Source organism: Choloepus didactylus, chromosome 11 (assembly GCF_015220235.1).
Source record: "Choloepus didactylus isolate mChoDid1 chromosome 11, mChoDid1.pri, whole genome shotgun sequence".
In the NCBI taxonomy this organism is placed as follows: Eukaryota; Metazoa; Chordata; class Mammalia; order Pilosa; family Megalonychidae; genus Choloepus; species Choloepus didactylus.
Window position 1 is genome coordinate 13432081 of NC_051317.1, and position 24664 is coordinate 13456744.

At 45.0% G+C, this 24664-nt stretch overlaps 2 protein-coding genes across 10 annotated transcripts in view; both read left to right on the forward strand.

The window, feature by feature from the left end:
* LOC119506339 (death-associated protein kinase 1-like) overlaps positions 1 to 24309 on the forward strand; it is a 29192-nt gene extending 4883 nt beyond the window's left edge. Inside the window, exons 4-9 of one of the 9 annotated variants that reach the window (XR_005210976.1) lie at positions 14611 to 14763; positions 15106 to 15151; positions 22141 to 22239; positions 22440 to 22585; positions 22702 to 22800; positions 24037 to 24215. Coding sequence is in view for 6 of the 9 variants with exons in the window: in XM_037799341.1 (XP_037655269.1) it covers positions 6697 to 6728; positions 14611 to 14763; positions 15106 to 15151; positions 22141 to 22239; positions 22702 to 22800; positions 24037 to 24294 (687 nt within the window). In the remaining 3 variants the exon portion in view is untranslated. The other 8 variants (XR_005210974.1, XR_005210975.1, XM_037799341.1 and 5 more) reach the window with 8 other exon arrangements.
* Positions 8768 to 14071, forward strand: LOC119506338 (nuclear pore complex protein Nup153-like). Its single transcript, XM_037799340.1, has 2 exons — positions 8768 to 12571; positions 12605 to 14071. Exons 1-2 carry the CDS (start codon positions 9546 to 9548, stop codon positions 13605 to 13607), a joined length of 4029 nt encoding a protein of 1342 aa, XP_037655268.1. The 5' UTR covers positions 8768 to 9545; the 3' UTR covers positions 13608 to 14071.
* Positions 24310 to 24664: the final 355 nt, after the last annotated feature.

Sequence of the window (24664 nt, forward strand, 5' to 3'; positions counted from 1 at the left end):
AGACCAGAGAAGAACATGTCATTTTTCCTTTGTCTAGTGAGACAGAGGCACCTGAGATGATTTGGTGAAAGCCTCTTGAGTAATGACCAAGTGCCCAAGGGAGGGTGTTGGGGAGACTTCCTGGAAGTGGGAACAAGGTGTTAGTCTCCCCTGGGGCATGCAAGGGTCACATCCAGGAAGCGTGGAGTGGGGGCTAGAGGAACCAGCCAGGTGGGGATGCTGGGGACATTCACAAGTCAGAGGAGAGCTGGGAGGCTCATCACTGGGGCAACAGTAGGGAGGCCAGAAGAAAAAATGTGATGTAAATAGCAACAGGATGAAAAAACTTGAGGGTGGGGGGATGAGACCCAAAGTCTGGGGTTCAACCAGCCCCAAACTGGTTTTCTCCAGAATAGATGGTGCATGAGGTGGCGGCTCGGTTTCTGATCCTGACTCTGCAAGGCTCTGAGCAGGTCACCCTGGCCACCCTCTGGGCCCATCTCACTGGGTGGCGTCTCACTGTTGTGAGGGTGTAGAGCATGATGGGGCCTGGCAAATGCTGACAATGGAAGCAGTGGCCATCCTTTACCCAGATCAAGATCCAACAGTTCCAAAAAGTGGCGCTTCTTTTAACTCCCTCAGTTACAGTGTTCATGTACCCCTTTGGGACACATGTCCATTTGGAGTGCTGCAGAAATGTGGGTATGTGTGATTATGGGGTATTGCCTAGTTCCTGCTGGGGTCATGTATACCTAGAATCTTTCTAACATCCCAGCATTCCCAGGATGGGGGCACTGCTAATGGCCTCTTGTTGGCAGGGTGGGAAGATCTATCTCATCAAGCTGGCCTCAGCCGACTCCTCCCTTTATGAGTTCTGCCATTCGGCCCCCAACCGCAGTGAGATGTTCTTTGTCGACCAGGTGATCAGATGCTACAAGTGCACTATCCAACATGGCCTGGTGCTCTGCATCTCAGCTGGGCCTGGGTGGCCCCAGGGGCCCCAGGACCTGGTCTCCTGCCTCACAGCCTGCTGCTGCTGGGAAGTGAAGCCAGCAGGAGGGAGCCGTGTGGAGGAGGGTGAGGTGGGGCCACCCCCAACAGCAAACCCGGAGAGCTCCCCGATGGCCATGGGAACCGCACCCTGAGCCACTGGCAGGGCCGGGGCCACCCCTGAAGGGAGAAAGAGAGTGTTTGCTTACTCTAAACTTTGCAGTAAGGGATAGTTCAAGTACCTACAAAAGGAGGAAGTATGCTATAAGCCTTTGCCACTTCCCCACTCAGATTATGTTGAAGTCAATTCTAGACATATTGTTTCATCCCTAAGTATTTCAGTTTCTATCTCTAAAATACTTTAAGTAACATGATTAAAATACAGGCATCATCCCTTTAAAAAGTAACAGTTAATAGTAATCCTTTTGTATCACCATATCCAGTCGATGTTCAGATTTTCTAAATGTCATATGTATATTTTTTGTGTGTTTTAAATTAGGATCAAAATGAGGCTCTCGCTTTTGGATTGATTTATATGCCTCAGATTGGTTCATGACACCTGGACTCTCCCTCTCCTCTCTGTCCCTCCCTCCCTGCCTCCCGCCTTTCCTTCCTCCCTCCGTTCTTCCTTCTCCTCCCTCCATCCTTCCCTCCCTCCCTCCCCCCTTTCATCCCTCATAATCACAGTCAATTTCTTTTCTTTCCTTTTTTCCTTTATTGTGAACTTTAACATACATACATAACAGTGATAAGTTTCAATGTATGATTTCACAGGTAGTTAGAAAGCAAATTTCAAAGAATGTCATGGGTCACAGTTTCACAGCTTCAGCCATTTCTGTTATTGTAAAATATCTCTTGATGTACAGCTCAACAAGTAGTCATATAGACAATTTCCAAAATTGTTATGGTTTACAGTTCCACAATTTCAGTTCTTTCCTTATGCAGTACAAGGTATATAAAGAAAAGAGAAGACCTTCAAGGCACAATTCAAAGAGCAGCTATAGAACAAATGCCAAGGGATGCAGTAGGCTACAGTTCCGCCATGTCATTTTCCTCCTTGCAACCCTTCCAAGAGCCCCACTTCCAAAAGTATATATGTAATTATATAAAGCTTCCGTATTCATAGACCTTCGTTCAATGTTATCCTTGTTTGTTGCTACTCCTTCCTTTGGACTTAATCTTTCTCCATCTTCAGGAGCATCTAGGCAGTGAGCACCCTAACTTGTTCATAGTAAAAGGGGTTTTGACGGTATGGGGAAGGGGCCCGCACCTGACAGTTGGTCTTAAAGCAGCTGTTGCCTCTGGCTTTTAGGACTTGTCTGGTTTAGAGTTTCACAGAGTTCACATTAGTGGTAACAGACAAGATCTCTCCTTTTGTTGTCTGGCTTATTTCACTCAGCATTATGTCTTCAAAGTTCATCCATGTTGTCGTATGGTTTACGACCTCATTCCTTCTTACTGCCACATAGTATTCCATCCATGCACATGTACCACATTTGTTTATCCACTCATCTGTCGAAGGACATTTGGATTGTTTCCATCTCTTGGCAATTGTGAACAATGCTGCTATGAACATAGGTTTGCAAAGATGTGTGCTTGTCACTGCTTTCAGATTTTCTGGGTATATACCAAGGAGTGAAATTGCTAGATCATAGGGTAACTCGATATCTAGTTTTCTGAGAAAAAGTTCAAACTGTCCTCCAGAGTGCCTGGACCATTGTATGGTCCCATCAACAATGAATAAGAGTTCCAATTTCTCAACATCCTCTCCAGCATTTGTTGTTTCCTGTTTGTTTAAAGTCAGTCATTTTAAATGGTGTGGGATATTATCACCTTGTGGTCTTGAGTTGCATCTCCCTAATAGCTAGTGAAGATGAATGATTTTTGATGTGTTTTTTAGCCATTTGTATTTACTCTTCAGAGAAATGTCTTCTCATCTTTTGTCCATTTTATAATTGAGCTGTTTGTACTATTATTGTTGAGTTGTAGGATTTCTTTATATATGCAAGATACAAGTCTCTTATCAGATACATGGTTTCCAAATATTTTTTTCTCATTGAGTTGGCTGCCTCTTTACATTTTTGACAAATTCCTTTGAGGTGCAGAAGCTTTCAATTTTGAGGAGTTACCCATTTACTTATGTTTTCTTTAGTTGCTTGTGCTTTGGGTGAAGGTTCTAAGAAGCTACCTCCTAATACAAGTCTTGAATGTTTCCCTACATTATCTTCTAGGAGTTTTATGGTACTGTCTCTTACCTTCAGGTCTTTGATATACTTTGAGTTAGTTTTTATATTAGGGTTGTGAGGTAGGGGTCCTCTATCATTCTTTTTGGTTATGGACATCTAGTTCTCCCGGCCCCATTTATTGAAGAGACTGTTATGTCCAGTTCAGTGAGTTTGAGGGCCTTTGATGAAATATCAGTCAACCCTAGATCTGGGGGTTGATTTCTGAACTGTCAATTTGATTCCATTGCTTATATGTCTATCTTTGTGCCAATACCATGCTGTTTGACAACTGTGGCTTTATAGTAAGCTTCAAAGTCAGGCAGTGTAAGTCCACAGTCTATTTGTTGAGGAAACTGGGGGGTGGGTTTCCTGGAGTCTGGGCCCCAGGTTCTTTCTCTGAAGCTAACATGGGCTGAGTCCCAACTCTCCTGGTAGATGAAGTGGCCCTGCCTTGTCCTCCTTCCTCCCCCTGTGTGTGGAGACCAGGGATGCCAGGGCCTCAGTGCTGTCTTCCTGTGTCCTGAGCAAGTCCCCTCAACTCCCAGGCTCTCAGTTTCAGGGGCTGGATTCAACTGTCTCTGACCTGTTCAGAGACAGCCTCTCTTTCCTGTGGGGCTCACCCCCACCTCCTTTACAGGGTGAGGACCTCTGGGGGCATTCTGGGCAGCAGGTGCAATAGCAGAGGTGGATGATGACATCGAGGCCCTGGGCTGGCAGTGCTCTGTGCCCACCAGTCTGTTGGAGGTGCCAGGCCTGGTCCCTGATCCAGAGTTGGTGTTGGCAGGGATCAAACAGTCTGAGCCCCGTTCAACTCCCCAGGCCCTCCAAACCATCCCGTGGGACCTTCCCATGTGATGTTTCCCTGGTGCCCATGCTGTGAGATGTGCTCAGTCTCGGTGGGGTCATGGAGAAGGGCTAGCTCCATTTCTGTTTGTCTCTCCCAGGCTGGATCTATACCACACTCATCCCTGTGGCCTGCCTGACCTTTGCAGCACATTTCCTCCGCAGCCTGAGCGTGGAGATGTAGACGAGATGCGGCCCCTCCACATGATGCCACCCCTGGGCTCAGTGTGCCAGGCTTCCCAGGCTGTGCTGTGCCTGTCCTGTCCTGTCCCCAGGGTCTACAGTGCCTGTCTTTGGGTTCTGTGGGCAGCATCTGCCCCACGGTGCTATGTCTGTCCCTTGGCTCTGGTGGGCAGAGTCTCCATCCACCATGCTGCCCCGTCACTGGTCTCTGTGAGGGTCTCACCCCCCCACCCCTGGGTCAGTGTGATGGTAACTTCCCTCTCCTTGGGTGAGATCTGTTGAACTCACTGGGCCTCCATGTGCACTTAGATGAATGTGCAGCCTCCATGAGCCTAAGGCCTGTCTTGGCCATCTTGTTGGGAATGGAGGCTGGAAACAGGTGACCCTTTGGTGGATTCTGGGTACATTGGAAGGCACACTCTTTTCCTGGCCACTGACCCTTGCTCTCTAAGACCACAGTCGTGGGCTTGTGTGGCAATGAAGCAGACAGCTCCTGCCAAGGCCCCAACTTCCACCCCCCCAAAGACAGTCTCTCTGTGCCGTGGACCCTTTTCCACCTCTGCAGGGCCCCAGTGGGGGAGCCCGGGGTCCTGTGGCCTTGATGGGGGTCACTCTCTGCACACTACTGGCTGCCCTCATGGCACTGAATTGCTCTGTGCTGTGGCTTACAGAGCTCATGAAGTGGAACGAAGGTTGAAACTTGCAGCCTGACTCAGTTTCCAAACTTTGAAATGGCCTGTTGGTACATGGGAAAGCATCTGCTTGAGGCATTCAGAGGAACCGGTTGCCCTGTATGTGTTGTGTCTGAGCCCATGCTTCCTCTGTGGGGAGCAGGGGCTGGGGGGCTATTTCTTTGTGGGTAAAAGCCAGGGATGCCAGGATGCTGGGAACTGGGATGGGGACCCATCCCTTGGTCTGGGTGCTGGCTTCATGTGACCTTGACCAGGCCCCGTCACCTCCCCGAGCCTCAGTTTCCCTATCTGTATGATACAAAGGCTGGATTGAATCAGCGGTGACTGCTCAAGCATGGCCCGGCAGCCTACCTGGAGGGGCCATTTCTAGCTTAGAAAGAGCATTGGGCTGAATGATGAAAGGGGCAAGTGTGCATTCTACTCTGTGCCTTTGGCCTTGGTGCCAATTATTCACAAACCCCCATGCACTCCCCCAATGCCTCAGTGAGGATAGTCAAACCTACATGATAAGAGACTTGAATCTTCCGTGATTCTGCATCAGCCAGGCAGGAGACCCTCTCACTGACCCCGCTGTGAAGTGGGAGTGTGTGCATATTTGGGGTGTGCAGTGTGTCTGTGTGAGTGTGCACGCATGTACTTGGGTGGTAGTGTGTATATGTGCGAGCATGTGTTCATGTGCCTGCACGTTTGCATGTGTGTACATGGTATATCTGCATGCAAGTATTTGTGCACATGTGAGTGTGACTTCTCTGTGCATATGCACAGATGTACATGTGTGTGTCTCTGCATGAGAGCCAGGGACTCCCTGCGGCTTGGAGGGGAGGAGGTGGGGAAGTGTGATGTGGGTTTCCTTGCTCTGTGCTGCCCCATTGGCACCCCCCCTGGCCAGCCTATTGTCTCTGTCCCAGTTCCATGCCCTGCTGAGCACTCCTTTGAGGCCCAGAAGCACTTTGCCAAACTGCCTGTGTCCCTATGAGGGATACTGGCTAGAGGATTCTTGCTGTTATTTATCTTTTTTTTTTTTTTTTTTTTTTTTTTTTTTTTTTTTTTTTTTGCAGTTGTGATTTTCCCAGGAAGTTCCTTTCTTTCTGATAAAAGTCACAAAGAGATAATTTTATTAGGAACCTTATGCACTTTGGGTGCAGTTTGAGCTGAGACAACTAAAAAGATTCTTTCATCTCTGCTGACCAGGTTTCAATTAAATTCATCAACAGCCCCCCAGAATGAGAAGCCCAAAGCCAGACTCTGGCAGAGGAAGTGAGAACCCAGGAGAGGGAGCTGGTACAGCCTGGGGGGGGTGCCCATGCCCATCAGTGGTCAGGAGTATGGGACTGGGCAGCTGGGGTAGAGGTTCAAGTTCTCACCATGGAGTCGAAACCCGTAGTGACAACAGTCCAGGCTGTCCCCCTGGGACTTGGGCCCCTCCTCTGCAGAAGGCATGATGATAGTCCCTGCTTTGAAGGCCATAGGGGTGTCCAAGCTCCTGTTCTCCCCATGGGTGGCTGGTGGGTACAGCAGGCCATTGTGCACCTCCTGTGTTGGACCCTCCCAGGATCCATGAGGGATGGTTGGCAGTTGGGCAGGGGCTGCTTGCTGGCAGAGGCCCCCTGGAAGTCCTGGACACTGGGGATGCCCTTGGGCTGAGGGGTTGGCTGCTCACTGGTCTGGGTGGCTGGCAGGGACCCCCTGAGATAACCCTCCTCTCGTCCCCACCCCATCCAGGTTCTCAAAAATCTGGGAAGCAGCTGCTGCCTCACTGATTCCAAGGAGCAGGGAAATTCTCAATGGAGCTTGCAGATCAGGGACTGAGAAACAGGTGGGGAAAGTATCTCATGCAGGATGGTGGGGTGGAGAACAGGGTGGCCAGGTGGGAGAGAGAAAGTGCCAGAGCCTGGAGGAGGGGAATGTCTGAGGCCTCGTTTTCCTACCCATGAGAAATGTCCAAGGAGGTGCTGACAAGTGTTCACCTGGCATGGGCGGCCCAGGAGTGTGACGCAGCCTGAGTCAGACACCTGTCCCAGTGCTGCCCCATCCTCCTGACACTGACCTGGCCCTGAGGGATGGATCGGACACAGACAAGAAGCACCCTCCCTCCCAGGGCACCAGGCTTAGATGGTGGAAGCAGGTGGACACCCCAGGATTGCTGGGAGATGTGGGGAAGGAATGTGAGCCAGCATGAGGCCAGGTGGAAAGAAGGCAGATCCCAAGGTGGGGAAAGACCTGCCAGGTGTGGACACAGAAGGCCTGGAGAGGGCAGGGAGATGGTATGGGTGGGGCTCTGTGGAGCAGCAGCTGGTGATGGGAAGGGCGGGCAGCCCAGCGGGGTTCTGCTGAGCCCAGAGGTGGAGGCCTTGGGAGTGGGATCACAGAGCCTGGGTTCAGGGTGGGGGGCATGGGGATGGATGACCATGGCGGTTTCACATACCTGTGGGTTTTTGCCCCTGAATGTTGGGGAATTGTGTTTGGGTCACGGAGGCATTGCAAGTGATAATGCACGTGCATCCAGATCTTGTTAGGCAATGTGGCTGCGTGTATTAGTTTGGGTGTAGGATTCCTATGTTTGAATGTTTGGGAAATGTGTTGGTGGGGGCTCATTCGCATGTTCTTAAGTCATACTGAATGGCCATGTATGTTTCTTGTGTTTGATTTTCAGGTGTGTGTCTACATATATTTGGTATTGAAGGGTAGCTATATGACATTTAGTGGTGTATTAGGGTTCTCTAGGGAAAGAGAATCAATTGAGAGGTATCTATGAGTATAAAATTTATAGAAGTGACTCATGCAACTCTGGGTAACTGAGAACTGAATGGCCGTGTAAGTTTCTTGTATTGATTTTCAGATGTGCATCTACACTATTGGTATTGAAGGGTAGTTGCATGACTTTTAGTGGGTTGGTAGGGTGTCGCTGTATGTTCAGATTGAAGGATACTGTGGCATTGGCTTTGTGTGACTCTTATATTGCAAACAGGTATGTGATGTGGGGCCGGATATGTAGTTGGTGATTATATTTGCCTACTTTTGTGTGTGTGTATTTGAGTATATTCGAGGCAGGTGGAAGTTGAATTGAATTTCATTGATGTATGTATTTATGGTGCTTGGGAGTTTGCACATTTTCTAGGACTATGTGTTTGCATTTGGTAGTAGGAAGTCATTAGCATGCATTCTGGGAGCCGAGTATTTGTGTATGTGATGGAAGTTTGGGTTGTGTGTTTCTAGTGATGTGGGACAATTTATTTGTATGTAATGGAAGCATGTGATATGATTACCTTGGAGTATCTGGGGTTGTGGTAATTGTCAGTGTATGACTTGGGCCTTGGCAGAGATTTCCTCTGTACTCATCTCTGCAGACTGGAGATGTTTTCTTGTGTCTAGGTAGTGTATACTAGTTTGTGTGCACTCTAGAAGTGGGCGATTGTGTGCAGGTTCACGGTTAGAGTGGTGGATGAGATAACTTTTCACTTGAAAGTGTGACAGGAAAGTGTGTGGAGGTTTTCTGTGTACACGTCAGAGAAGTAATTTTAGCTGTCACTGGTGGTAAACGGGCATAATGTGTGGATGTTTTGTATGGTTCTAGGTGTGTGTGTACGAATTCGAGCGTGGTGTATAGCATTTCCCCTTAGATAGGAAAGAAGTGGCTGGAGTATGTGTAAGTTGTGTGTGTCCTGTGTTCCAGATATAGAAGGGGCTGTGCCTGTTCTTGTGATTTATAGCATGGTTTTGCTAATATGTTTTGGGCTGAAAGTAAAAGGTCATACTCAGTGTGCAGGTGTATTCTAGGCACAGTTTTTGTAAAAGGGGTTTAGATTCACTAAAGCTGGATGGAATGAACTTGGGACAGTTATTGGGGCGTATCTCCTCCCACGGCCGGGCTCCAGGTGAGGGCAGAGAAGTCTGGCATGCGGGGTGCCATGGAAGCCTGAGGTGCAGTCTTTGGAAGTGGATCCCAGAACCTGGTTCAGTGGGGTGGGGAGGGGTCACAGAGTTGTTTCATATAGGTGGGTTTTTTTTTTCTCCCTGCGTGTTGGCGACTTGTGTATGCATCACCTCCGGCTTACTCGCGATAAGTGCAAGTACATGCATGTCATGTTACGGAGTGTATACGGCCGATGGCAGTAGCACTGTGGGCACTGTGTGCAGAGAGGATGGGTCAGCGGGCATCGCTGGTGGCATTAGCCATCTCAGCGCTGGCCAAGGCTTCAGAAGAAGAATCCCCAAGGCCAGCGTTTGAGTTGGGCCTCCATAATGCTGGGAGCTGCTCCCTGTCTTCTGGGAGAGATCTCCATGGAGACCGCCCCACCCACAGAAGTGGAATTGTGAGGAGGCAGCATTGTCTTCTGGGAGAGATCTCCATGGAGACTGCCCGACCCACAGAGGTGGTATCTGCAGGAGGCTGCAGTACTGGAGCCACCTCTTGGCTTTCGGTTGCTGGCACCGTTGCCCACTCCCCTAGCGGGCACGGTCACTCTACTCTTCTTCCTAACCTCGCGCTCCCTGTTGTACCTGTGCCCCCCAGTTTGGGCAGTGCTGTTAGACATTGGGCTGGGCCGGGGCCAGGTGGGGCTCTGCGGCCTTTGCCTCTGCCTCTCCTGCCCTTCTTACCCGCCCCAGAGCTGGAAGCGGGGCAGCCTCTGCCATGGCCTCCGGATCCCCACACATAGGGGGCAGCGGAAAGATCCGGACGCGGTGTTGCCACCCCGGTCCCGTGACGCCTTACTCGCAGGGGCGACGGCGCCAGCTGGGTGTTCTTAGCAGCGTTACAGAATGTCTTCAGAATAACGTGCCAGCATGGCTACAGAGATATTTCAACAAGAACAAAGATGTATGCAGCCGCACAACAGATGCCAAGGAGACACCATGTTCACGAGAAATTAGGGAAGGTGACCAAGTAAAGTGTGCCAGTGAGGAGAGCTCTAATATTAATGATGGGAGGATCACCAGTGAGCCAACAGTCGGTAAGACAGAAGACGCCTCAACAACCAGCCCTGCTTCAAATTATGCAGGCGAATTAGACAGGCCTTCTCTTCGTCGGAGCCACTTGAATTTCTCTGTGTTGGTACCTCCTCCTTTGTCCTTTCAGCTGTCCACATCATCAGCATTCCCAATTGGCAGTTCCCTTAGAAAGGAAATTATAGACTCTACCTCTCAGCATGGTGATGATAACATGTCAACTAGCCATCCTTGTCATTTTTCAACAAGAGGTTCCAATAAAGCTATGGCTGCTTCAAAGAAGCCTTCAGTGCCACCTCTGTGGTCCCCAGAGGCTGAACAGTCTCATTCACTCTCACAGCACACTGCCACCAGGTCAAGAAAACCAGCATTCAGCTTGTCTGCATTTGGGACACTTTCCCCTTCATTTGAGAAATCTTTGATCTTTAAAACAAGTAGGCATGGAGATCCTCCTTGTTATCTTGGAGGAACAACATATGGTGGGGCAGCAGCTGCTGTAAGACATTCTAAACTAGGAAGGACCCCTTATCAGGCACCAGTAAGAAGACAGATGAAAGCTAAGCAGCTCAATGCACAGTCCTATGGTGTGACTAGTTTAGAAGCTCGGCGAATATTACAGTCTGTAGAGAAGATATCAGGACCGCTAGCAGATGTTTCTTCCATGCATTCTCCTCTTGATAGGAGTTGGATAGATAGCACAGATTTTGGGGCCAAAAGGGATAAGGTGGATTCTCAGTATCCTGTTCAAAAATTCAGGTCCCCAAAGCCAGTTTCCAGAGCAACGTATCAAAGTCTTTATTTTAAACCATCTCTGACCCCATCTCATGAATTGAGGAAGGCTAATCAAAGAATAGTTAAAAACCACAGTACTCATGAAAACAGTATGACACCAGGACAAAATAGAGAACAAGAAAGTGGCTTTCCATATAGAAATCTGCAAGTTCCTGCACCCAATGGATTATCTTCTGGAGTAGGTAGTAGAGGTGGCAAAATTAGACAGGAGAGAACACGCTTACTTGCATCTAAACCACCAGTGAAGGAAATGGAAGTACGAGGAATATCAAAACTCTCTCTACCGATCACCAGTTCTTCACTGCCTGCATTCAGTATTCATTGTCCTTTGATGACAACTTCCTCTCCAGCTCCCATGAGTCCTTCACAATCAGTAACAGATAAGGTACAAATGATTTCTCCGAGCAGCAGTGGCAGTGCCGTGTTTAGATTTTCTTCTCCCACTGTAAAATCTACTGTGGCAGATGTACTACCTTCTTCATCTACTGAATTTACAATTAGTATGCCTGTTGCAAAAACAGAACTTCCAGACACCAGTATTACTTCAGAACCTATTATAAGTACTTCAGCTCAAGATATCACTGAAGCAAATAGTATAAGCCATAAGAGGAAGCTAGATGAAGAGTATTATAAGGGCCCTTCTAGACCTGTAAAAACCTGGAAAGAAGGAAGAGTCCTAGATGTGAAAAACCCTGGTTTCATATCACCAAAGGTAGATGCTTTTGCTGCTCAGCCTACCATGACAAGCCCAGCAGCTTATACAAAACCAGGCGTATGTAGGTTTTCCTCTAGTGGAACTGGACTTGGGGAAAGTTTAAAAGCTAGATCATCATGGCGCTGTGATACATGTCTACTCGTGAACAAAGTTACTGACAAGTGCAAATCCTGTCAAGCCGCCAAGTTGCCACCTAGAGATACCGCTGAACAGACAGCCATTGGGACACGAAGAAAAAGTGGCAAACCAACCATTTCTGCATCAGGGGCAGGCTTTGGGGACAAACTTAAAGTGAAATTACAAACTTGGGTTTGTGATACGTGTTTAGTGCAAAATACACCTGAAGCAAGAAAATGTATAGCTTGTGAAACATTCAAACCTGGAACTGGTGTCAGCCGGTTCCTTCCACTGCTAGTGGCTTCAGAAAGTGCCGTGAGTATGACTGCTTCATCTCCTAGCTGCACTGTGACCACTGGTGCCTTAGGAATTGGAGATGAGTTCAGAATGCCAGTAGGATCTTGGGAGTGTCGAATATGCTGTGTTTGTAATAATGCAGAGGACAATAGATGCATGTCCTGTATGTCCAAGAAAACAGAGCGCTCAGTACCTGCTTCAAGTAGCAGCAGTGTATCTGTTGGTCTTTGTTCTGGGGGCGGCGTAGGGTTGGAGAAGTTGAGGAATCGTAAGGGAAACGGGGACTGTGAAGTATGCCTAGTGCAGAATAGAGCAGATTCTGCCAAGTGTGCAGCATGCAAAAGTGCCAAGCCAGACACAACAGGCACGAAATCTGAGTTTAAAGGTGTTAGCAAATGTTCATCATCTTCAAACCCAGCCCCCTCATGTTTCAAATTGGGAAACTCATCACCGTCTTCTGGGCCTTCTCTGATTTCAACAAGTACTGGAAACTTTCAATTTGGAGATCAGAGAGGCTTCAAAACTAGTGTGTCTTCAGATTCTGGATCCAAAGATGCAGTGAACAGAGGCTTTCAATTTGACAAATCCACCAAGAAACCTCGTCAAGTTCCCTCTGAAGTTGTTATCTTTGGCACAAGTGCTATTAACCATGATCCAGCTGCTGCTAATACTGCAGTGACCTCTCAGAGCAAGAGAAGCTTCAGTTTTAGAACCGTAGAAGCCAAAAGTGTTTCATTGGCTCCAGACGCGTGTCAGACATCAGATGTAGAAATGGAGGAATCGTGTCAGACATCAGACGTAGAAATGGAGGAATCATGCCAGACATCAGACGTAGAAATGGAGGAATCATGTCAGACATCAGACGTAGAAATGGAGGAATTGCCTCCAGTCAAAGGAAGGTTTGCTTCTGGCAATATGGCATCTGCCTCTGTGCCACCTGCCTCAGCGTTCACTTTGGGAGGGACAGGGGAGAAACAGCAACAGCGTGTCACTTCTGCTACTCCTGCGTATGGGATGAAAACTGATAAAGAAGAGAGAAAGCAGAAGCGACGGTTTCCCTTTGGCAGTTCAACGCCCAGCAAAGATGGCAGTTGTTCACAGTTGGCATTTGGTTCCAATACGATAAAACGATCTGAGAAGGCATCTGAACACTCAAGGAGGGCCGCTTTTGCTTTTGGAGCTCGAACCAATACTGCAGCTGATCAAGGAATAGCAAAGCCAGTTTTCAGTTCCTTGAACAACAGTTTCTGTGGTTCAAGGACATCAGCCACTTCAGCAGGTAGTGGCATATTTGCTAATTCCACCCCTTCCTCCAACCTACCTGTGGCCAGCAATCACATTAGCAGTTCTGCCCTTGGTAACTTTGCTGGACCCAGCACATCTCAGTCTTTGCTACTTTCTCAGCAAAATAGCACTGTTACAGCTGTCACCCCATTTGGCTTAGGTCCAGGAGTCATGAGTAATAATACTTCAACCTCTGCTTTCATCTCTGGAGCTACAACATCATCTAGCTCTGCAGGCTCCTACTTTGTACTTGGCACTGGACCTTCAACACCATCTGCCGGTCCAGCATTTGGTGCTAACCAGACCCCAACACTTGGACAAATCCATGGTACCAGCCAGCATCATTCCCCAGGCTTTGGATCCACAGCCTCTTCCACGGCAGTATTCGCAACTGGTTCCCAGCCTGCACCACCACCTACTTCTGGCATGGCGTCAAGCAGAAACCAGACTCCTGTGTTTGGACAGCAGCCTAGTCAGCGTGCATTTGGCTCTAGAACAACTCTGGAGTCAGGACAAAAGACTGCTGTTAAACGCAAGAAATAACGTTCACAATGGTGATATGCACTACAGTTTTATTCATAATGAAAACACGGACATACCATACAATTACTAAATGGAGAAGTTGATAGATCTGAAAGGCCCTTAGGATGGACATCTTTAATCAGTCTTCCTCCATCAGAAAACTGTAGTGCACAGTACACCTAACTCACTCACTTCACACAAACACAGCAGAAACAGCATTGAATTCATTTCAACATCCCCTAATCTATACTGATGACTGAAGCTTCAAAAAAATCACCGATGATCCAGGAAATCACTCATTAATCTAGTCTCTTCTGGTTGTCCCCAGAAGACTGCCCAGTTCCAACTGGCTGTTCATGGAACCTCTTCATCTGCACCACTCATGTGCATCGATGTGCATTTGTGGAATGCTGTGAAACTGTAATTATATCTGAGGAATTTATTTATTTATTTATTTTACTTTTCTTCTGACGTGTTGATTTTTATGTCTAGGAGTATCGGGGTAGTAACCTACATTCTGTAAGTACCAAAATCTACAACTCATGTTTTTTCCTTTTTTCTTTGAGACCATATGTTTTATTAACCAGTAAGTGTGTCATGTTAAGCTCTTCAGTTTATGCATGCTTGTTATGTAAACATATTCATTTTACACCCACAGAACACACTTAGTTTATACTAATTACACATTTTCTCCTAATTCTAAATGAGTCAGCAGAAACTGTAGCATAATCACATGAAGAAAGCATGACTGTTCTTCACTGCGGGAAAAGGTTTGTTTTTTCAAGAAAGCTACTAGATCCTTTTCCAAATATACTTTGTATTTCAATACTTTGCATTAAGCTAAAGCTTTTGGTCGTGACAGCTAAACGTCCTGTAAAATGTAATTGAATTCTAAAGTGACTGCCCAAGCACCCAAGCAGGATTATAATCTTGTTCTTTGTTTCCCTTTCCAGCTATTAGGGAAACAGAATGGCAACTCGAGAGATAATTATACATGTTCTGTGCCTCACTTTATTTTTAACAGCCTAAGTGGGGCCTCCCCATTTCTTGGAGACACAAAGCAAGAAATGTTGGCAGATGTGTCCACTGTCAACTATGAATTTGAGGACGAGTACTTCAGTAACACCAGTGCCCTCGCCAAAGATTTCATAAGAAGACTTCTGGTCAAGGATCCAAAGTGAGTGTCCTTATTCCTCACAGGTGCCTCAGCTGTGACCTCAGCTAGCCCAGTGTTAGCACCTGGCCCCTGCAGACGACAGCATTTATCAGATTCTGGTGGTTTCTGCCTGGCCAAGGGAAGCATGCTGTATGAAACTTTATGAAAGTGCATGTCCTTTCCACCCACCCAGTCAGCCCCTATGGGTCCAGTGAAAGACCGATATTATTTTCAGCTTTCCTCCATGAAGTGGTTCCCCAACTGCTTTTTCCAGAGTCTCTGCTTGGTAGTCTCGGCCAGCGTGGAAAGCTTGCTGCTATGGTCACAGCTTTTTTAATTTTTCTCCCTCCCCTCCTCCTACAGGAAGAGAATGACAATTCAAGATAGTTTGCAGCATCCCTGGATCAAGGTCAGTTGCCTATTATGTTGCATTTGAAATCATTTTCTGAGTGGCTTGGGTGTCAGAAGGCATCCTGAAATTCATTTGTCCTAAACTTTTACTAGTTACTGTGGATTTTAACAACAGGCCACATCTGGAGTACTGTTAGCCCTTCCACATTGACTTTCCCCATTACGGTTTCAATATATCACGAGTTGGTATAAGAAATTAAATGAGAATTTGAGGGGAGTTTTGCAGAAGATGTAGAAGACACGCAAAGGTCAGCAGACAACAACACGCAAAGGCTAGAAATGTGCAGGACTGTTATACAAAAGCATTCTGATAGACCCTGGCATCATGCAAGAAAATGCTCAGTCCTTATATGATTCCCTAAAGGAAAATGAAGGTGAAGGGTCTACCCCTATGGATTTTCAGGCCAGCAAAGTCTGGTTTGAGAATTTTAGAAACAGGTTTAGCCCATGTAATGTAACAGTAATGGGAGAGGCAGCATTTGCCGATCAAGAGGTGGCTTGGAGTTTTCTGGAACCCTGAAAAAAAATTTTATGTGGATTTTCCAGATCGCTAGGGCACCACACCCCTGACCCCCACAATGTGGAAGGGATAACTGTATTGTGTTTGCTATGGGTGCTATATTCTAAGAGACACTGACAGATAAGAGTGTATCCTAATTATAACTGAGATGGGAAGAGTAAGCCATTATGGAGCAGGAATTGTAAACTGAGAGCCTGAAGGTCAAGTCCAGTCAACAGGCACATTTGCTTTGACCAGCGATTTGTTGGTGCAGACAGTGCTTTGAAAAATTTTGAATTAATTCCTAGCATTTCAATATCACCTCAAAATCTGGATTCCCAGCTTCGCTTGAAAAATCTGAAGGTCCTCCTATGCTAAAGCCTCTTTCCCCCTGGCCACAGGAAACTCAACTCAGCTGCCCTTGCTTACTGGGGCATGTGGCAGCCCTGTTATATTACACATTTACATGACCTGTCTGACCCCTGTTTGCATTTGAGTTAAAGAAACTGAAGGTGCTTCAGCCTAGACTAAACCCACTTGCTTTGTTGATGTATTGACTGTTAAAGTTCCTTAAGAACAAACCCACAATTTCTTTTCCCTAATCCAAACTGAAACCTGATCACAGATTAACCCTTCAGATATCTGAATGCATCTGAATTCAACAAGACTTTCCCCTGACACTCAAAGATCGGGGCTTTGTTCACTCTGGAGCTAAAGCAGCTCCAGAAAAGATAGAAAGAGCAGTTCTGTGGGAAGCACCCCACTACCGTAACTGAATAGGCAAATGCTTCCCAAATGGAATGCGGGGACTCCGAGGGCAAGGGCCGGGATCACACGTCCACAGACACTAGCTGCCCCACCATCCAAATTTAGTGGCTTCACTGAGGCTCCAGATCCAGCCTTTCAGAGTCAAAAGAGACAGGAAGTGTGGAAAAAAGAAGTGGGAGAGAAACAGGTGGGGAAAAGAAGAGGAGGAGGAGGAGGGCTTAGTGTGTTTGAGGGTGGCAGTGGAACCAGGGAAAGATAAAAATGATTAAGATAATGAGGATGTTAAGACTGTAAATTAAAATCAAACTGAATAATCAGTTTGGGAGAAAATACATATGTCGTAATGGGAAGTGCCGTGTGTGATGGGCCCAGGGTCCTGTGTGAAGTCTCAAGGTCTCCGTATCATGCTATTCACAAGGACACCTTACACCAGTCTGCTTTATTTGTTCCATTTCTCTTGATTTTTCACCTGCATGCACATGACTCTTAGTCGTCATCTTGAATTGTAATAAAAAGCATATCCGTTTGAATTTTCTGTAGCACGCAACCTAACTTAACCTGTCTGGCCAGTTCATTTAAACAACCTAAACACATGGAGCCTAGAATAGGGAATGTGGTCTTGTAATTCTGTAGATCTTAATGTAATACCCTGTTACATTCCAGAGTATGTGGGGAAGATAATATAAAATATTTGCAAGGTCCCTTGAGGGACAGGAGAAAAAATAAGGAACTATTTAACTTCCCCACTGGGAAATTCCTGATACTTTCTCAAGCATTAGGGATGCCCAATTTAATAAGCCAAGCCCTCAATGTTGAGGCTTGCTCTTATGGAACTTATTTCTGTAAGGAGGAGGCTAAGCTTACCTGTAATTAAGCCTAAGGGTCACTTCCAGAGAGCCTCTTTTGTTGCTTAGATGTGGCCTCTCTCTAAGCCCAATTCTGCAAATAAACTCACTACCCTCTCCACTACGTGGTACGTGACTTCCAGGGGTGTGAGTCTCCCTGGTGACGTGGGACATGACTCCCAGGGAGGAGTCTGGCCCTGGCATCATGTGATTGAGAATGCCGTCTTGACCAAAAGCGGGAAAAGAAATTTAAGAAAATAAGGTTCCGGAGAGTCCTGGGAAGATGGCAGCATAGAAAGAGGTGGAAGAACTAGTCTCCCCCGGAACAATTCATAAATGACCAAAAAACCAGTAAATAACTTGGAATGGTAGCGGGGAGACAAATGAGACAGTACACTCAACATCTACTGACATGAATCGGGAGGAATGCCCGAGATCACAGCATAAAATCCGTAAGTAAAACTGCGGACCCGCGCTGAGAGCCGAGAACCTAGAGCCGGGAGCCCCTCCCTCACGGAAGCCATGCCGTGCACTTTCTCAGCCCAGCCCCAAGTGAGGTTTTGGTGATAACAGCTCAATACAGACAGCGAATCCTCAACAAGCAGACAGAGGCTTTTGATGACAGCTGACCTTGGGAGAATCGGGAGAAATATTCTGTCTCTTGCTATCTCTCTGTGGAGAAAACCTCGGCTGCTCTCAGCCCACAAGGCATTGCAGTGGAGGCGGCCTCACACAATCTGCATCCTGACGTGAGCTGAGAGCCCCGCGGCACAGCCAAGCGGCCCAGGGCTTGCCTAGAGGGACGGTGCACACTGATGACGTAGCACGGCATTTTCTCTCAGCTGAGGGAGGATTGCGGCTGGGAGGGGGGATCTGCTCAGAGAACCTAGAGGCGCTATGCCAAGTCTGGTGGTTTATGGGACACCGAGAGAGAGCTGCCCCTCCTGACCACCCGTGCGTGTGCTCCACATTCAGGGCGGGCGACTCCAGCGGCGTGCCCAGGCTGAGCTCCCCAACTGAACATACAAGAATCATTTCCCCACACTACTGTCTGGAGGGATATAGGTGGCTCACAGACGCCATAGCTGGTTACCTAGAGAAAGTGCACATCACCAAGCTGTGTCTCTGAAAAATTAGATCGATATCCTTTAAGAACCCTATCAAGCAAAACAAATGCCAAGAGGCCAAAAACAACAGAAAATCTTAAAGCATATGATAAAACCAGATGATATGGAGAATCCAGCTCCAAACACACAAATCAAGATTTCGGAAGAAATGTTATTCCTTGCAAAATTAATTAAAAAGGTACAATCAAAGAATGAAAACATGGCAAAGGATTTAAAGGACATCAAGAGGACCATGGCCCAGGATATAAGCGCCATAAAAAAGACCCTAGAAGAGCATAAAGAAGACATTGCAAGAGTAAATAAAAAAATGGAAGATCTTATGGAAATAAAAGAAACTGTTGGCCAAATCAAAAAGAGTCTGGATACTCGCAATTGAAGACTAGAGGAAGCTGAACAACATCTCAGTGTCCTAGAACTCCACAGAACAGAAAATGAAAGAACAAAAGAAAGAATGGAGAAAAAAGTTGAAAAAATCACAATGGATCTCAGGGATACGATAGATAAAATAAAACGTCCAAACTTAAGACTCATTGGTGTCCCAGAAGGGGAAGAGAAGGGTAAAGGTCTGGAAAGAGTATTCAAAGAAATTGTTGGGGAAAACTTCCCCAACCTTCTACACAAGATAAACACACAAAGCATAAATGCCCAGCAAACTCCAAATAGAATAAATCCAAATAAACCCACCCCAAGACATATTCTGATCAGACTCTCAAATACTGAAGAGAAGGAGCAAGTTCTGAAAGCAGCAAGAGAAAAGCAATTCACCACATACAAAGGAAACAATATAAGACTAAGTAGTGACTACTCAGTGGCCACTATGGAGGCAAGAAGGCAGTGGCATGTCATATTTAAAATTCTGAGAGAGAAAAATTTCCAGCCAAGAATACTTTATCCAGCAAAACTCTCCTTCAAATTTGAGGGAGAGCTTAAAATTTTCACAGACAAACAAATGCTGAGAGACTTTGCCAATAAAAGACCTGCCCTACTTCAGATTCTAAAGGAAGCCCTACCAACACTGAGACAAAGAAAGGAGAAAGAGATATAGAGAATTTTAACAGATATATATAGTACCTTACATCCCAAATCACCAGGACACTCATTTTTCTCTAGTGATCACAGATCTTTCCCCAGAAGGGACCATAAGCTGAGACATAAAACAAGCCTCAAGAAATTTGAAAAAAAAAAACAAAATTGAATATACTCAAAGCACATTCTCCAAACACAATGGAATACAAATAGAAGTCAATAATTTTTTAACTATAACTCCACTATTTACTTCCTACATGATAAAAAATACACAAACTCTAGGGACAAATCAATGGTTTTTGAACTCAATGTAAAATGTGTAATTTCAGACAACTATATAAAGGTGGGGGAATGAAGGAGTATAGGAACATAGTTTATGTGCCCTATTGAAGTGAAGGTGGTTTCAAAGAAAAACAAGATTGATAGGGATTTAAGAGGTTAATTTTAAGCCCCACAGTAAACACAAAGAAATTATCAGAGAATATAACCATAGAGATGAAAAGTAGAGTCTGGATTAAGAGAAATGGGGGCAGGGGCAATGGGAAGTTAAGAAAGGGGTGTAGGGTTGCTGTTTGAGGTGAAGGGAAATTTCTAGTAATGGATGGTGGGAAAGAGCATAACATCATTCTAAATGTGATTAATCCCACTAATGGAAGGCTAGAAAAGGGGCGGAATGGGAAGATTTAGGCTGTGTACATGTTTCCACAATTGAAAAAAAAAAAAAAAAAAAAAGACAGTCTAACTAGATGACAATTGAATGCTAAGGATGAACTTGGATGGGATTGGAGGGTGGAGGACAGGTGGCTCGATGGGACACAGTTTAGACATAAGGAAAAGGAAATATAGAATGTAAGCATTGTATCATTGTTGAATGTCTTATACTTCTTAGCTGGGCTTAATGGAATTACATAAAAGAATGTTCTTGTTCATGGGAATACATATGTGAATTATAGTGGATGTTCAAGGATGTGTGCAGCTAACTCATATATTCAGATAGAGAAAATATGATGAATGATAGGGAGGGAGGGAGGGAAAGAAATAATGATGTGACAGCATGTTAAACTTGGTGGATTAAGCTATTGGGGGAGGGGGGTCAGGGTATGATGGAATCTGTGTATGGGGCTAGTATTGTTTTTGCAACTATTCATGTAACTGAATTTATTTCAAAATAAAATAAAATATATTAAAAAAAAAAAGAAAAGAAGGTTCCAGTGCCTAAGAGATTTCTAATAGAGTTGGGAGGCTATTCTGGAGTCTCCTCTTATGAAAGCTTCAGCCAGATATTGCAAATTGCCGTGGTATGCCAAGCCCCAACAAACAGTATTCCTGAAAACCCTAAAGAATACCCAGGGCTCCAGCGAAGACACTATAGAAGTTTCACTCACTAAATTTATCAGAAACGTAAAGCCTCCAGATTGTTTCTATTGCAGATAAGCCCTGAAATCCAGAGGTCTCAGTCTCTCCAAGAGCATCAACCAGTTACATCTCCCTACCCCATAATGTCAACACCCCTTTTCAACATGAAGAAGTTAGAATGATCATTGCCCAAATATGCCTGAAGACTGAGTGAATGATCAAATGAGAGGGAGGAGTTATAACAGAGAAGATAGGATTTAAGAAATGATTATGGGTACTGAATCATTACATAGACATTTCTTTTAGTCTCTACTATATTAGACAGCTAGAAGGTAATACCTGAAATTGTGAAACTGTAACCCAAACCATACTTTGAAATTTGCTCTATAACTACTTGTTAAAATGTATTTTTGAAATTTGTCACCTTCTGCATATATGTGATATTTCACCCAAAAAAAATGTTTACAAAAAACATAGCCAGTGGCATTCTGAAGCCTGCGTTCTTTTCACATCATATGGAATTTGTAGTCATATATGTAGAGAAGAGAAAGCACAGCTCAGAAAAGCCTCTTCTCCATTCTGCCTCCACAAGTAGAGATTCAGCCTCTATAAATCAGGAAATTTTGTTTGGGATTTTCCTAGCTTATTTTTTGTTTTTAATGTAGCATATTTTGGAAATATCTAGGGAATTTTGATAATGTGGTAATGATTTAACAAACTTGTTCAACATTCTCTAGTTATTTTCTCTTTATTAGCAATGCATTCATTTTCTTTTTTCTGGCCCTTATTTTGACTTTTCTTGCCTTTTTTGAGCCTACTTTTTAAAGTAATTGAGACTGACTTGCTATGTTATTCTATACCTAGAGAAGGAAAAACTCAAAGTGATTGCAAAAATGGCAGTTCTTTCCTTGGAAAAAAATGCAAATCAAGAACATCTTATTCAAAGATACGATTTCCTTGGTTCTATGGCTTTTCTTTTTTCTTATCCAGAAAGAGACTCCAAAGCATTTCTGGGTTACACCTGAAATTTTTCACAGTAGTGTCTGGGGCTATGTTTTGACAGATTCCTAAGATAAACACAAAGTATACTGTGCCATCATCTTTGTTCTAAATCTCGATCTTGAAAGCTGTTTGCTCTCTGGGTTATAACTCCGGGGATAATAAGGAACAAGTAGATGGTGTTAGCTTCCAACATGGGAGAGGCACAAAGTAACTTTCCCTTGTTGACTACGTGGATTTGGGGATTAAATGGCTTATTTTCTTCTGAATGCTCCTTTTCACAAATGAGTATTGAGTTCCCTTATGCTGTTAAGAGGATCATAGCCAACAAATTAACTCTTCCCTTTCCTCTTTGCCACCTCTCAAGGATGAGGACGACTCCTTTGTGATGAAAGCCATCATCCATGCCATCAGTGATGACAACGTCCCAGGCTTGCAGCACCTTCTGGTTAACCAACCCAACAAGGTCTGATACAGTGTGGCCAGGGGTAGTGGGGGGTGGAGCACCCTCACTGTACACCTCAAAAGCTAAAGGTGGCTCCACCTGCTTCTCCAATTTCCCTTCCAATTAGGCAAACTGCTTCCTGTGGGGGAAACACTTCTGTTTAGAGAGTGATTTGCGTTAGAAATAAGGTATTTTTGCATTTGAGACCTTTCTTCATGCAGAGCCTTTTAAATTGCATTGTACCTCTACCCATGAAACTGTAAACCTCCTCATCCTGCAAATGAAAATGTCACCTTTGATGGTGAATCCAAAAGAGGAAGTGTCATTGGATTCTTCTGAGTGTCCCTTTCCTTTTATGCAGCAGTAGGTATGTGCCTGTTGAGACATGGGAAGTCATGTGGGGACAACTATGATAATTTGGGCCTTCCCTTTTCTACCAAACCTGAAAAATAATATTATATATATTTGTTTTACCTGTTCCAGCGTGGGACATCTCTGTTACTGATTGCTGCCGGCTGTGGGAATATTCAAATACTACAGCTGCTCATTAAAAGAGGCTTGAGGATTGACGTCCAAGATAAGGTCAAAATTTTACTTTCATCAAAAGAACTAAGTTTTTATTTGTTTCCAAATGTCTCTTAATAATAGGGATAACAGGGGAAAAAAAAGCCATGTATGTATGTCCTATAATTTATTTATCAATTTCCATGAAGGAAGATGAACTGCTTAAATAGCCTGGTATAATCTAACTCATATGTTTTAGTTTCTTGACAGCTAAAGTACAAATACCATACAATGGGTTGGCTTAACAACAGGAATCGATAGGTTCATGGCTTCAGAAGCTGGAAGGCTTATTTCCTTCCCAAGGTAGTTGTCTTCTGGCTGGCCAGCAATCTTTGGGGTTCTTGGCTTTTCTGGCACGTGGCAGTGCACATGGCGGTGGCATCTCCTCCTTTCAGTTCCATGTTCCATTGACTTCTGGCTGCTCCCCGTGGCTTCTCTCTCTGCCTGACTTTTACTTTGCTTGTAAAGGACTAGTAATCCTGATTAAAGCCTGATCTGGCTCACTTGGGCCACATCTTTACTGAAATAACAACTTGAAGAGCTTTTATTTACAGCAGGTCCACACCCAACAGATTGCAGCCCAAGACCAAGAACCTGTCCAAACGATTTATTCCACCACACCATAGGAGAATGAAAAAGACAAACATTTACCTTCCTCTTGACGGTGTTGCTCACCAGCAGTGTTTCTTTGTACACTACATCAGATTTCATTCTTATTGATCACATTTACTCAATAGGCTTAGATGTCACATTTGAAAAAGTTCTCGTTATCTAATTAACCTCATCAGAAATATATTTGTCTGCATGTTTATTAGGGCAAGGGAGAAGGATGACAGACTCCAAGATGAGTCTCATGTAGGAAATACAGATGCAATTGATTAGCAGCTGATAATCATAACAATGGTTGTTTCATCACCTTCCATAGACTTCCAGCAGAGCTTTATAATATAGGGAATATAGAGAATTCTAATGAGAGGTTGAAATGAGGGTTTAAAAATAAAAGCTTTCATTTTGAAATCATTAGATTTCTGGAAAAGTAAAGATAGCACAAAGAGTTCCTATATAATTTCAACCATCCTGTGTAACCCATGGTACATGTGTCAAAGCTGAAATGAAACACGGGTTTTATTCCTCTTGACAATTGTTCCTTGAAGGTTTGCCATCACGTAGGGAGGGGAATAGTGAGTCTGAGTGATGCATGTATTAGAGTCCATCAGCCCTCCAGACACGTGACTTCTTGTTGGTTTCCTACAGGGCGGATCCAATGCCATCTACTGGGCATCTCGGCATGGCCACGTAGATACCTTGAAATTTCTCAATGAGAACAAATGTCATTTGGATGTTAAAGACAAGGTAAGGTCACTTGTTTTCTTAGGGGAGACAGGAGGGAGTAATAAAAGGATGCATTTGGGGGTATGGTGTGCCATGGGCATCAAGACTCAAAGGAACAAATATGCAGGACCAAAGTCTTTTTGCAGAGAATGTAAGTTGGAGGTTGCTTTTTGCTGGTGACTGTTAAAATTTGCCTTGATCTGAACTCTGCCAGTTAGTTGCCATAGTTTGCAAGCAGTAAATTATTCTCCCCATCGCATGAAAACTCAAAGAAAGTTCTAGTAGAAAGAGAACCAGAAAGAGACCCGGGTCTTAGTTCGCTTGTTGGCTTGTGTGTGCTTTTAAACAAATCTCTTTACCGTTCTCTTCCTCTTTGAAGTTTTTACTGCTTTGAAGTGGCTGACAAGGCTGACCTTCAGTCATGGGCACCAGAAGAATAATGAGATAATACACATAAAGTAAAGCCTTTTGGGGAACCAAAGAAGTTATACAAGTTATTGATTTAGTAAGATACCTTGCGTTCATATGTATGTGTATCTCATTCAGTCCA